The 14091-nt window shown below is 43.0% G+C and overlaps 1 protein-coding gene across 1 annotated transcript in view; it reads right to left on the reverse strand.

The window, feature by feature from the left end:
* Nucleotides 1-14091, reverse strand: part of LOC111152351 (tumor protein p63 regulated 1) — a 185488-nt gene that overhangs the window by 154351 nt on the left and 17046 nt on the right. Inside the window, exon 2 of the mRNA XM_022510864.1 lies at nucleotides 1882-2112. Within this exon, the coding sequence (XP_022366572.1) occupies nucleotides 1882-2103 (222 nt within the window). The 5' untranslated portion in view covers nucleotides 2104-2112. The remainder of the gene's footprint in view (nucleotides 1-1881; nucleotides 2113-14091) is intronic.

Below are 14091 nucleotides of genomic sequence, written 5' to 3' on the forward strand. Positions count from 1 at the left end.
GTCACTTCACTCCCCTGAAGCTGTAATATGTCCACAATGAAACAAGAATGATAAGCCCTCCCCGGCATCCCTTACGGTGTCACTCCAGGGGACTTCACTGAATAAGTCACATAGAGCCACACAAATAGAAGCATCACTCAAACAAAGAAAATTCCATGGTGGCTTTACACTGTCGATTTAGCTAAGCTAGAACTGCATTTTCTAGAATTTCCTTTCCTATCTGTTTCCCAGTTAGAGTTAGCCACGAGAGACATTAGTGTCAGGCCTGCAGGCAGAAGTGACACCTCGGTCATTGCCGGCAGACCAGTGCAGGCCGGCAGCCACTGTGGCAGCTCGTGTTCTCAGCTGCTTCACCTGACAGCATGGGGCAACTTCAGGCCCATCAGCAGAGGCAAAGACGACAGCTTTGCAGAACCACCCCCCCCCGCCCCCAGCCAGACCTCATAACTGCACCCTCTTCTGAGCACGATGCCTCTCTTACTCCGCACCACTCATGGTTGTTATCTCATCAAGCTGTGACTGATACATCATCATTACCAAAGAGGAGACGACTTTAAGGGGGTGCTTTGATTTCCTTCCCAGATGTACCTTACAACTTAATTTTGCTTATTCAATAAAGTTCACAGGCTTTGGAAAACAAACCATATGCTCCGCATATGTTAACACACACACACACACACACACCCCACACACCCCACACACACTGAGTCAACTTAGTTAAACTTTTATCTTAACCAAAGATGTTCTAAAAACTACCAAATCAGGATTTGTTAAAGCTTTATATATTGTCACATCTTAGCCACAATTTATTCATAAGATTGAGTTGAAAAAAAAATTTTTTTCAAAATGTGTCCCATGTATTGCTTCAAAAATGAGATGGTCTCCATTGCCACACTGTGCAATCCCATTTATCGACCGACTGATTGTGGCCTGTGAGCCAGCAATTACTGTGTTAACAAGAACCCTGAAGGATTAGGAAAGAACACTGATAAGTAGGAAGGACAGTTTGAGAGAGACAAAGTACTCAAACCCAGGAAGCACTCTCCACTTGATCTAAATGGTAGAGGTTCAAAATTTCTTTTCTTTTCTTTTTCTTTTTTTTTTTTTAAGAGAAAGAGTGAGCAGGGAGGGGCAGAGGGAAAAGGAGAGAGACTCTCCTGTAGACTCGATGCCCAGGGCAGAGCCTGACATGGGGCCCGATCCCAAACCCCCCAGATCATGACCTGAGCCAAAATCAAGAGTCAGATGCTCAACAGAATGAACCACCCGGGCGCCCCATTCTTTTTTATATCTAGACATACAAACTCCATATCCATTACTCATTCTTCCATTTGCTCTCTCAGCTCCAATGCTCAGGAGAAAGAGCTCAGATCCAGACAGCAGGCAAGGGTTTGGGATTTTGAAGTGCTACTCCCACACTATAATCCCAGTATCCCAGTGTAGACCCTGAGGTTCAACCTATTCTCAGCAAGGCTTTCTACTCCATCACCCCATCTTTTTCAAACATGCAGCAAATACCCACTCTGCGCACACAGATTTATATTCCAGCTGCTTGGATTTTCTCTCCACAGGTCATTAATCTGTGGAGATCAAGGTTAACACGAACACAGGACTGAGGAGCCAAAGATCCATGGAAACCGGATAACCAGCTTCTCCTCAACACTACATGGTTATCAAAATTGGACACAACTTCTCTGAAGTTCAGCTCCTTCACCTATAAAATGCGACAAGGATAGCTACTTCATGGTTATTATGACTGTTAGGTAACAAATGTGAAAATACTTGGTAAAACTTGCACCATGTATAATGATATTAGAATATTTTAAAGAGTAGTCTTGTGTAGTATTTTAGAACGTCAAACTGTAGCCTCAAAAATTTTACCCGTGTAGCGAAGTACTTCCGTGAGACAAAAGGTCGGTGATAAGGATTGGGGTAGAGTGTTGATTCAGTCACACTTGGCTGCCTTGAAATCTGCCTTGGCTCCGGGTCCTTGCCTGGGTCCCTCTCCTCCATGGACAGCTGGTCAGTCTCAGAGGGTTGGTCATCTCCCTCTTGCTTCAGAGACACAGGGTGGAATCCCTCAAAACTCCTAATCGTTGACATTTCTTCTACCTAAAACAAGGGAAAAAAAACAATCTTCTCAGTAGAAAAAAAGGAGGGGAAAGAAGTCACCTCTGTCCTTTGCTCCGGCAAAAAGTTGGCAGTGTGCAAATGATGTTCCTGAAACTGACAAAAGCACCCACACGTTCACTAAACAAAGGCACTAATGAATCAGTTCAATAACACAGACACCACCACCCTGTTAGGCCATTTAGTGGGGGGGGTGTAGGAGGGGTGGGAAGCAGAGACCCTCTAGACAGACAAAAGGTGGCTGTAAGTAGATCCTTCCCCCGCCCCCCCCCCACCCCGCCTTGAATCCCAAAGGACAGGAAGCGGAGTATGGAGATGGGAGTTTAATAATTACCAAGCAATCGATCTTCAAGATTTCATAGAATTTTTGCTTAAAAACCCATCAGCCTGACAACTTATTTAACACTTAAAAGGAATGATAATGCACCTTTTCCTATGCTGCTTGGGTAGTAATAGGGCACAAAAGCACTTAGAACTGAGCATATTTTAACTCAAAAAACAATTCCAAAATTTTATCCTAAGGAAATAATGTAGACAAATGCCCAAAGACATCAATATAGAAGGTAGTTCATCACATGTGTCTAATAGCAGAAAAATACACAACTTTATGTCTAATAGCAAAACATTGTGTGTAACAGTCACATTAGACACTCATGCAATACTGTTTCTTTTTTTTTCTAATATTTTTATTTATTTGACAGACAGATCACAGGTAGGCAGAGAGGCAGGCAGAGAGAGAGAGGAGGAAGCAGGCTCCCCGCTGAGCAGAGAGCCCGATGTGAGGCTCGATCCCAGGACCCTGGGATCATGACCTGAGCTGAAGGCAGAGGCTTTAACCACTGAGCCACCCAGGCGCCCCTGCAATACTGTTTCTAATACCAAAAGAATATAGTAAAACGAAGAACCAGTCAGTAGGGAATTGGTTAAATACATTATATCATAAAGTGAAATATAATGTAGTCATTAAAAATGTAAGTGCATATTTTTATCATGGAAATCTATCCAAAATATATTGTTAATGAAAAAAGATTATGAATAACTATGAATTATTATATTCAAATGGGTTAAAAATAATTCAAAAAGACAAAAAAGAAAGAAGAAAGGAAACTGGAAGTTGAATATGTATATACATGTATTATGTGGCAGGGTTAGAAAATATCTAAAAAGAAATAAAATAGAATATTCATGGTTATTTCTGGATGATAGGTGATTTTCATTTTTTGTTTTTATAAGTCTCTGGATGCTTGCAATGATTATATATGACTCAAATAAAAACACAATAAACTTAATCTATTTTATAAATACACAGCACTATTGAACAAAATAAATAGAAAGCACACCCACTCTAGTAAAAAGCGCCCCCACATCAGGTCACCATTTCCAAGCTGAGACCAGATAGTCTGGCCTGCAGTAAGTACACTGTCCAGGCTACACAGAAGATGGGTTTTGTGCCCTGCTTCACTGTGACTGGGAACGCCATCTTAATCTCAAAGCTGCTTCAGTGTTTCTAATCAGATAAATCCCATCTCCTCAATTCCTGTGAAACACTAGACCATGAGAAACAGCCCCAACCCCAGCAAGTGTACATTCTTAACATTGGAATTAGAGTATTCAAGAGAGGTAAAAATAGTATGAGCATATAACCTGTTGCCTAAAGCTGGACACTTTGGAGCATGAAAAGCGCACTATTAACAATTATGTCAGAATGAGAGGAGTAAACAGGGATTCTCTCAGACAGAGGTGGACGTACCCAGTCACCCTGCGATGTTTGAATGCAAGAGAAAACACAGCTGGTCAGGGGACTCTGCAGGTCACATGACAGGTCCCCCGTTGAATCCTCCCAGCAACCCTACAAGATGGTTTTACCTGTATCTCTCTGGGAATCACAGCATTTAGGGACCCACCCAGGGCACACTCAGATAGCTGTGGGGGCATCCGGATGCCCACCCTGGGCTCCCAACTGGGCTTCCAGACCAGTCCAGCACGCCCATCCTGAGGCATGCTGTGTTATAGCAGGATGGCTTTGCTGATCTTCAGTAATTTTTTTAAGTTAAATGCACAAAATGCAGCGATTGGCCTGTAGGAAATACAAGGCACACCCATAGAAGCAGGAGAAATCATGTGTGCGTGCATTTTGTGTGTGTGTGTGTATGTGTGTGTGAGAGAGAGAGATAGAGAGAGAGACAGAGACAGAGCAATCAGTGAAGTACTTCAGCCTCCCTGGCAGGTCTGCCGCCTCAACCACCCAGCGGGCTGTTAGCAGGAAGAGTGTTTCTGGAGTTCCCTGTAACCTGTTAAGGAAGGTTTGTGCCTTTGGGGGAAGGAAAGCCTGCTTCTGTATTTGCCACACTCTGTGAACGCATGCCTCACAACAGACATCTGCAGAAGGCTCCTGTGCCTGGAAAACAGGGGGAGGACTTAATTTGCACCACTTCCTCTCCCTCAGGCTGTCTTCTCTGGAAACACTCTGGGAAGAGAATTCAGAGCACTTTGAGACCAAGCTGTTTGAGATCCAGGAAAGAGGGAAACTCAGCTCCAGTTCAATTCTTAACAGCCATGAGTCGTGGAAAATGGAGTCTGGCCACCTTAATCCAGGATGATTCCAGTTCGGCTCTGGTCACAGGGACATCTTTGCGAGAACAGCAAATGTAACTTCCTCTACAACCTCCCTGATATGAGAGGAGCGCCCACATCGAAGGGGCCAGCTCCACTCCTCATCACCCTCCGCCCAGACAATATATCTCCCCAACTCAACAGATAAGCTTTTCTACCTCTGCCTGAATAGTGGACATTGAAATATTAAAAGCGTATTAATACTGAAAACAAATCCAGACAAATTCAAATGTTTTTGCTGCTTCACATGGATAAAGCATGCCTTGCGACAGACCCATTCGGGGCCACTTATAATTTAAAAAGATCATTATTCTCTAACACTCCATGGAATCTTAAGTATTAGCATTTAGTACTCAAGTCGCACAATTTCTGAGGGAAGTAAGGTCAAAGCTTAGAAAAGATGTCCATGCTTTTTGACCTGATCTCATTCCAGAAAATTCTAAAGAAGCAAAAGGGAGTCACATTAATTGCTTATTGTGGGAGGTAATGAAAAACTAGAAATCAAGTAAACACCGAACAGCCAAGGAGTTGCAAAGTCTGTCCAATTGATAGCCTGCAGACATTTAAAATAACATGCATAACCACTGTCAGAGCAAGGAAGTGAAGGATGTATCTTCCCAGGTGAAAAAAAAAAAAAAATCAAAAGCAAAAAAAGATTTTCTCTAGATAGGATGATTGGAATAATTTTTTACATCGATAAAGACCATAAGGAAAATACTTAGATTTATTGAGGTAGTTGGATTGAAAGTGATTTTTTTGCTTTAAAAAAAAATTAAGTTGTGTTAGTGCTGCTTTTGTAATAAAACATACAACGTTTAGTAAATATGTTGATTTGTGAACTCTGGAGACTTTCTGATATAATATGAAACTGGCCCCCGACACAGAGGGCAAGGAGAGATCAGACAAAGAGCAGTAAGTGGCCGGTTTAACAGGCAAGAGAACTTAATGTGAGTTGTCTTCGGTGCTTCAAAACAGGCACCTCTCTGCATATGCTAGCTAGAACCATAAAAGTTTATTTAGTTTTTAAAGATAGATTTATTTATTTGCTTGCTTATTTATTTATTTGTCAAAGAGAGAGCACAAGCAGGGAGAGCAGCAGGCAGAGGGAAAGGGTTAGAAGAAGGCTCCCCACTGAGCAGAGAACCCGATGTGGGACTCGATTCCAGGACCCTGAGATCATGACCTGAGCTGAAGGCAGACACTTAACCAACTGAGCCACCCAGGTATCCTGCCTTTTTTTTTTTTTTTTTTTTTAGTTTTTCATAATCTTAAAAGTTTATAGACATGGCATACTTGGATTCCATCATATATAAGGTCAATATGGTCTCAGCAACACCTCCACTCTCTTTCTCTCTCTCTCTCTCTCTCTCAGCTGTGTCCCGTCTCTCCTCAGCTGTGGCTCCCACTGTGGGAATAGTGGGTGGAATGTACATTTCAAGGGCAGGGGATGGGGGAGAATTTTCCAACTGCCCTGGGGCTAGCTAGCTCGAAGGTCAACTAGTGGTCATATCTTCTGCATGACCTTCAATGTAATGCCAAGTAAATATCTAAAGGAGCGTGATTCTTCCTTCAATCAGATGATAAGTCTTCTATATTTTTCAGCTGCCAGCAAATTCAGAGCTAAATTTAATACAGTATTGCAGTAAATAACTTATTTCTGGGTCCTCATCTAAGTATACCTGCCTCACCGTATACATGCTTTCATCTATCTCTCTACGATCTTTTCTGATAGTATTTCAGAAGCACATGGGGCATAAATTGTGGCTGGAAAATCAATGTCTAGTGCAACTCCTTCATTTTGCAAACTTTGGAACCCTCAGGTGAGGGCCTCACCCAAGGAGCTAAATAGAATCAAAACAAGACTTCGGATTCTTGTTCACTGCTTCAAGTTAGAGCACTTAGAAGAGAAGCCGAGAAACAGTTACCAAATTTACATGTTGATCAATTGGAAACACTTTTGCGGAATGTCTCAGTCAGTCAGCTCTGCTTTGCTCTGGGCTGGGAGCTAAAACTCCCAGGAAGCAACTTCTCCTGCATCCCCAGCAGGTACCCAGCACTCAACCCCAGGAGCTAAAGCTTTCTCCTCTACCTCGCATCAGGTTGACTTATCTGTTAAGTATGACAGGTACAGTGCCTATGGTCCACAAACCTTTTAGGGGCTCAGGAAACATGTCAATTTATTTTAATATCTGAAAAGAGAGTTTTTATGGTCAAAAGAAATGTTTTGACTTAACCACACTATTTGATGACATAGAAATGTAAGTTTTAATATTGACAATGTTATGGTGGAGAGGCCCATAAAGACAAAAGAGTTTTAGTCTCATAGAAATGATAATGTGACCCCTAATCAAAGCTCCATCCTACTGACACTGGCTCCTTAATATTCCATTCTGGGAATATTCCATTCCATTCTAATAAACCATCAGATCTAGAAACATTCCCCACCCCTTCCAGTGCCTCCAAACTCCTTATTCTGAAAGATTCTCCTCCACTATGTACTGAAAGATTTTTGTCTTTCTGTTCTGTGGACAAATTGTGCAATCTTAAGATAATTATTTTTTGCTTTATTAAAATCAAAGAGACATCCTGAAGAATTGACCCCAATAAATAATTGTTTTCTAGAAAAGTGTATAAAGAACTATGCTGAAAAGTTCTGGTCAGCTTGAAAGAAGTAGCTGGCCACACTGAGTGGCCACAACTCCAACCAGAGGCAAAGAAAGGGGGAGTTTGGGGACTTTTTCCTTCTCACAAGAGTTTAATAAAGAATAGGACAGATATGACAAAAAGTATCACAGAGATACCAGTAAAATAAACAGCAGTAAAACTCAGGCTGTTTCATGGTGGACTTCTGTTCAAGGCCCATCCATGCCACTCTCCAGCACTATCTTTCCCATTTTTCCATCTTCTTTTAGGAAGTCTTGGCTCCTCACCTTCTCTGCCTTCCTGGCAAGTCCGCACAGCTGTTTCTCCCTTACTTTCTTTACTTTCCCTGGCTTCTCCCATGTAACTCCATAAGTCTCCATGGGATTGTTTTTAACCCTATATAACCCTATTGCAGGTGCCTTGTGATTTCCGTAAAGCTTTTGAAATTTTAATAGCTATTTAAGTATCCCCCTTACCACCTTTCTGGATCTTTGGGCAGACAATGCCTAGTTAGGAAACACTCATCTGTTGCTAGCCTCCACATTTTGTCAATGAGGAAACTGAAGCCCAGGTGGGTTCTGTGTCTCCTCTGAACTTGACCAGTCAATTAAGAAGAAGTGATAAAGAATAAAGTTATGGCCACCACCAGATTAAAAATACTATTTCCAGAGGATTATCTGTGGGCCAGCCAGGAGCTTAGGAAAGTCCGTGGTTTTCTGACAAGAACTGCTACCTCTTGCCAATGAGGTAGCGTGGGGTTGGGGAGGGAGCGTGGGCGTAAGTTCCTATGGCTTACCTTGCTTTTGAAGAAGTCAGCTGCTTTTCTGATGGTGACACATGTACCCACGAGAAGGGGTTAACAATCTTGAGGCACATCCCCAAAATAAAAATCCACTTTTAATTCTGACATTTTGTAAAGGTAATTTATGTGAATTTATATGCGCAGCCTTTCCTGAGTCTCTGTGAGAACAGCCAAGGGATGTGAGGTGGAGAAACAATACTCTAACACCACAGAACTCCAACAAGCCCTTCTCTGTGCCAGCTGAGATAAGAGAATTGGCAAACAAGCCTTCACAATTTCACATTTTATACATTAGTGATAACATGCCAGCAGGCTGCTCTGTATCCTGGGGGAAGTTGAATGGATGCAGGGTCTCTTCGATCCCAGCTGGGCCCCCCCTGGCGGGCAGGACCTTGTGCTCATTCAGGGCCAAGGTGGGGGAAACACAGGTCCGGCATGAAGAAGTCATCCCCACTCACTCACTGGCTAACCCTAAGGAAGTCCCTCTTCTTTCTGTACTGTAGATTCCTTGTCAACAAAAATGAGAGGCCAGACTTCATGATTTGCATAAATGAGTAACTCATTTCAATCAAAACTTTTCCACTTCTCCGGTTTTGGACCTTTTCTGAAGCTTTCATGTGGAGAGAACACTATGTGAAAGTTTGAAAACTGTTCGAGTGATTGTACCCAAGTTTCCTTCCAGCTCAACAGTGCTACAAGATTTGGACTTTTCTCCAGTACCCACAATATTCTAGATCTAAGTTTGGAGAGGTTGCTCATGTATGGTTTTCCCCCACCTCATCTTCACTCTGTGACTCCCACGAACATGGTAGTTCCCCTGTGATGCACAGTCTGTAGGGTCAGAGGAAGAGAATTGCCATGTCATGAATTTGGGTGCCCATTGTGAAGACTCTGGGGTGTTTGGCCTCTGACTTCCCTCTAGTGCAAATGGCTATCTACATTGACCAGAGCTACTAGGGACATCCCCTGGGCACCTCACTCAAGCCAGGGCTGGAGACACACTAGGGCCCCAATAAGTCTTCTTGCATATAAGAAGGAAAACATGCAGAGATTTGCTGAGCCCCTCACACCAGGTACTAATTTTTAAAGGGGGTTCTTCAAAAATGTATATGGGAAAGAATTGATAAGGACAAAGATATTGGCTAGAAAATTTTGTGAGGTTACAAATCCCTTGTGACTCCCTGAGATTAATTTTCTTACACATTCCACAAACACTTCCACCAGTCTCCAAGGTGGGGTTATGGTAGGGCTTGGGTCCCTGACTTGTAGCACTTATCTTGCTGTTGTGTCATCTCCACAACATCCCTGTCTTCACTCCTGGGCCATGAGCAACTCAAAGCACTCATCTTTATAGCCCATACTTGGCATGGGCATGACAGAGAGCAGGTACCAAGTACAAGTTCTCAAATGGACACCCTGCTTGTTTCTCTGTCAGGTCTAAGTTCGAAAGGCAAGGCCTCTGTCAGATCTATTGTTGCTGGCACACGACCTTATACTTCATACATGAGTACTCAGTAAATGTTGGTGGGCTGAGTAATGAAGCCCTGTGCACAACATGAATGGAAACATCTTCTGGACAGGCACAGACACAGACACACAGAGAAGCACATTGCACAGTCTTTCCTCAGAGAAGCTCGCAATCTAGCAGATAATTACAGACTGGTGAGCAAGTCACACTAGGAGAATGCACACAAACACTGTGGAAAGAGAAGGCAGGATTAACAGGGGTGAGCAGAGGAAGGGCTGAGAGTGTGGAAAGTTAAAGTTGTAGAGAAAGGCGCCATAGAGCCAACAGCATGTTGGAGATGGGCAAGGCCAGTCCTTGCACAGCTGTGAGGTATGAAGAGCATTGTGTTCAAAAGATGGCAGGTAATATGGTGTGTGTGACTGAAATGCCAGCTGCCCACCTCCAGCCCACACCCCTTGAGGATTGGTAACACTTGCTTAAAATTGCCACTCTCTGGCAGGATGAAAGTCTGAAGTCCTCCTCACACCTCCTCTCTGCTGTCACCACACCTCCATCCCTGCTGGAACAGCTCCCTCACAGGCAACCCAAATGCAGCATCAGGGCTGGCACTGGAGTGGTTTCACTCACCCCAGATGCTTTGTGAGATTAACAACATCACCAAGGACTGAGAGAAGTCCTGGAGGGGTGAGTCACATTGGATACGGTCCAACTTTGCACCATTCATCTGTGTCTTCTTTCTTTCCAGGGTAACAATTTCTTCCTTGTGTGTTTATTATTTGAAGGACATATCTGTTTCTTTTTTTTTTTTAAGGATTTTTATTTATTTATTTGTCACAGAGAGAGAGCACAAGCACGCAAGCTGGCAGAGACAGAGAGAGAAGCAGGCTCCCGCTGAGCGGAGGGCCTGATGCGGGACTTGATCCCAGGACACTGGGATCATGACCTGAACCGAAGGCAGTGGCTTAACCAACTGAGCCACCCAGGCATCCCAGGACATATCTGTTTCATCCACATAGCCAAGTCACTCAGGTTCTCCCCTTCAGCACCCCAAATAAATGGAGTTCCCCCACAAAGATAAATTCTGGAGGTAGCTATTAATATAAACCTGTACAAGGATTTGTGAGTTGGGGAGGAGGTGGCTGGGGATGTGCTTAAAAAAGCAGAAGGAAGCCAACGTATAAGCCAACCGGTAAGCCAGGAATCACATGTAATTATCTCACAGTAAAGAGGTGTCCTAAATTTGCAATTGACCTGACGGTGAAGAGCTTAGGACAGGGAGGGGACAGAAAGTGGTGGAATTCTCCTCCTGGGAAGAAGAATAATTAAGGCTAAATCACCAACCTTCCAATCCCCTCCAGAAGACCAGAATCTTTATTCTTTGACCAGAATAAAGATGCCGGGTCCGGATGATGTGCTTCAAGGGGACTATAAGACCTCAAATATGGTTGCCACATACAAGTGAAAAAGGAAGGAGCAGAGAACTCAAAAGAATCAACAAAGGGCAACAATTCAGCCTACTGCAGCCTCTTTTCTTTCCTCTTCAAAGTATAGGTTCCCTGATTTTGAAGCCACTGATTCAGAAACTAGATGGTGATGAGGCTTAGAAATGAGAACAAGTGTCTTTCCCAGTTATTGGGATATCCCAGGGGAATGTGTGGATTATGTCACCAGGATTACTACCTGCCCAACATTAGTCTCAGTGCCAGGGAGCAGTGCTAGCACACATTCCACAACCAGTTGTTCCTGGCTGGGAGCTTTGTTGAAGGAAGTCGCCCCCAAGCCTGGGTTTCCTGCTGGGCCAACTGTAACTTCTCACATATTTTGTGAAATTTGGGGAAAGACATTTATCTAAATGCTGACAACAGTATTCTCTCCAACCACCCCCCCCCCAAAAAAAAACCTGCATCCTTTATTATTTTAATGACATTTTTATTAGAAACATTTTTTACTGAAGTATGACATGCATTCAAAAAATCATAAATGAAGGATCATAAAATAAACACACCCAGGTAACTACCACATAGGTCCAGAAATACCATAGTAATGGCACATTGACAGGATTTATTTTTCTCAAAGTAAATATTCAGTTGGTTTCAAATGATGGAATCCAAGAACACTGCCAGACATTTTAGATATCTGACAACACCCTCATTTTACAAATAAGAAACCAGATGCTCAAAGGAGTGTCTTAGTTCAGGTCACAAAGCAAATTAGAGGAAGAGCAGGGTTTCAGGCTACTCTTTCCTGTTCTTATTGCCCCCAACTCCTAGGAAGGCTTAGCTGGCCTACGAAGAAGAGAAACCTACTCCTTGTGATGACTCCTTTCTCCAAGAGTCTGAGGTTCACTCTCTCTTGACTCCGTAAAACTCATCTCTGAGGAGCTGTCCTGGAGACACTCCTCTAAAGCCCACACAAATGATTGTTTCCTCTCTGATGGGCTCCTGGTGTCTATCTGACACATGGTAAAATATTTGTTAAATGAAATAATAAAAGGACACTTCACGATGTCAACTGATGCTTCTCAAATTCTCCCTCTTCTATTTCCATGATCAGACTGGTCATCTTGACCCATGGCCTGTGAGACAACCTTCCCCTTTATTCTGAAGAGGGTGAGGGACCACCAACTGTGGTCCCCAACATGAGGAACAGTAAAAAGAACCGGAGAATTTTAGTTGAGATGAAAGAAAATATGGAGGACACTGAAGCAGTCTCTTCAGATATCTAACAGATTGCCAGGCGAAAAAGAGCACATTTATTCCATTTGACCTTGGAAGCATAAGGAAGGTGAAGAGTCTTGCTTTTCATGACCAAGCTTCTAAAAAAAAAAATGGTCCACCCATTTTTTTAATGGGTGGACCATTAAATTAAATGCTGTCTCTATTTAATTTTATCTCATTCACATCTGAACCCATAGAAATCTGTTTCTCAGATTTTGTGACAATCCAATAGATACTTTCCATTCTTTATCCTTCTTGATCTTCTTTAGCACAGTTGACTGATGACATTATCCTTCTAGAAATTCTTGTATCCTTCTGACCCTTGGAACTGCACATTCCCAGTGGTCTTTCTACTTGCTTGTTCACTGCATGTATTTCTTTCAGGGAGACCCCACCACAAACGCACAGCACACACCCATGTCTCACACGCCGGTGCTTGTCAGAGCCCACTCTGGACGTTCTTTCTAAGCAAGCTCCATCATTTTTACTGCTTAGCCATAATCTGTACGTCTATGACTCCCAAATCTGTATCTCCAGTCAGATCTCTCTCCCAAGCTCAAATCCATCTAAACAACTGCTTAATACATACGTCACCTTTGTTGACCCACAGGTACTGCAAACTCATTTTTAAAGTTTTTTTTTTAATTTATTTTTATTTAGTTACTTGACAGAGATCACAAATGGACAGAGAGGCAGGCAGAGACAGAGAAAGGGAGAAGCAGGCTCCCCACTGAGCAGAAAGCCCAATGCGGGGCCCAATCCCAGGACCCTGGGATCATGACCTGAGCCAAAGGCAGAGGCTTTAACCCACTGAGCCACCCAGGTACTCCAAACTCATTTTATCCAAAGAGGAACTCTCCATCTTCATATCTCCCCTGTAAACTTGTTCCTCCTTTTCAGTCCAATCTCAGTGAATGAGGTCACAGCTATACAGTTGGCCAGGCCAGAAGTCCGTCTGATTCTCTCTTCTTCTCCAATACTTAGCCATCAGGCCCCTAGTCCTATAGTTCTTAATTCCTCAACATTTACTGAATTCTCTATTAGGCTCCACTGCTATTGCCATGGCCTAATGGTCACCTCTTGTGGATCATTTTAAAGGTCCTCTAAGTACTCTCTCTCTAATACTTCCCTCTCAAATTCATGCAGCATATAGCAGGAAGACTACTCTTTCTAAAATACAAATCATATTGTGTCACTGGCCAATTAACTTTCAATGAATCCTCATGGCACTCCAAATAAAGTAGGAGCTCCTGAGTATGGCAGGCATGATCTGAACTCCTACTGACCTATAGAGGCTCATGTCTCACCAAGTGTTTTCCCTCCGTTTTCTTTTCCATCTTCTTCTCCCATCTTCCCTGCTATATCCCAGCATTCACAACCTGTGCTTCAGCCACACTCCTCTACCTTTAGACTCATAAATTCACCATGCTCCTTCTCAGTTCCTTTACCTGATAACTCCCGTTGCCTTTCTTGTCTCAACTTAGAAAGCAGCTAGAGGCTTCCCTTACCAATCTTGCCTCATAACTTACGTGCTTTTCCATTGTTTCTCCTTGTAGACTGTGTTTATCATTATGACAATACTTGACACACTATATCACAGCTATCTCTTAACTCTCCTTAATGTTCATATAATCCCCATTAGTACATAAAATAGTTGATGGGGACAGAGTTTTCTTACTGTGATATGCTTAGCACCAAGTAGAGCACATAATCAACAT

This window comes from Enhydra lutris, unplaced genomic scaffold, assembly GCF_002288905.1.
Source record: "Enhydra lutris kenyoni isolate GAN:26980312 unplaced genomic scaffold, ASM228890v2 scaffoldscaffold2, whole genome shotgun sequence".
NCBI lineage: Eukaryota > Metazoa > Chordata > Mammalia > Carnivora > Mustelidae > Enhydra > Enhydra lutris.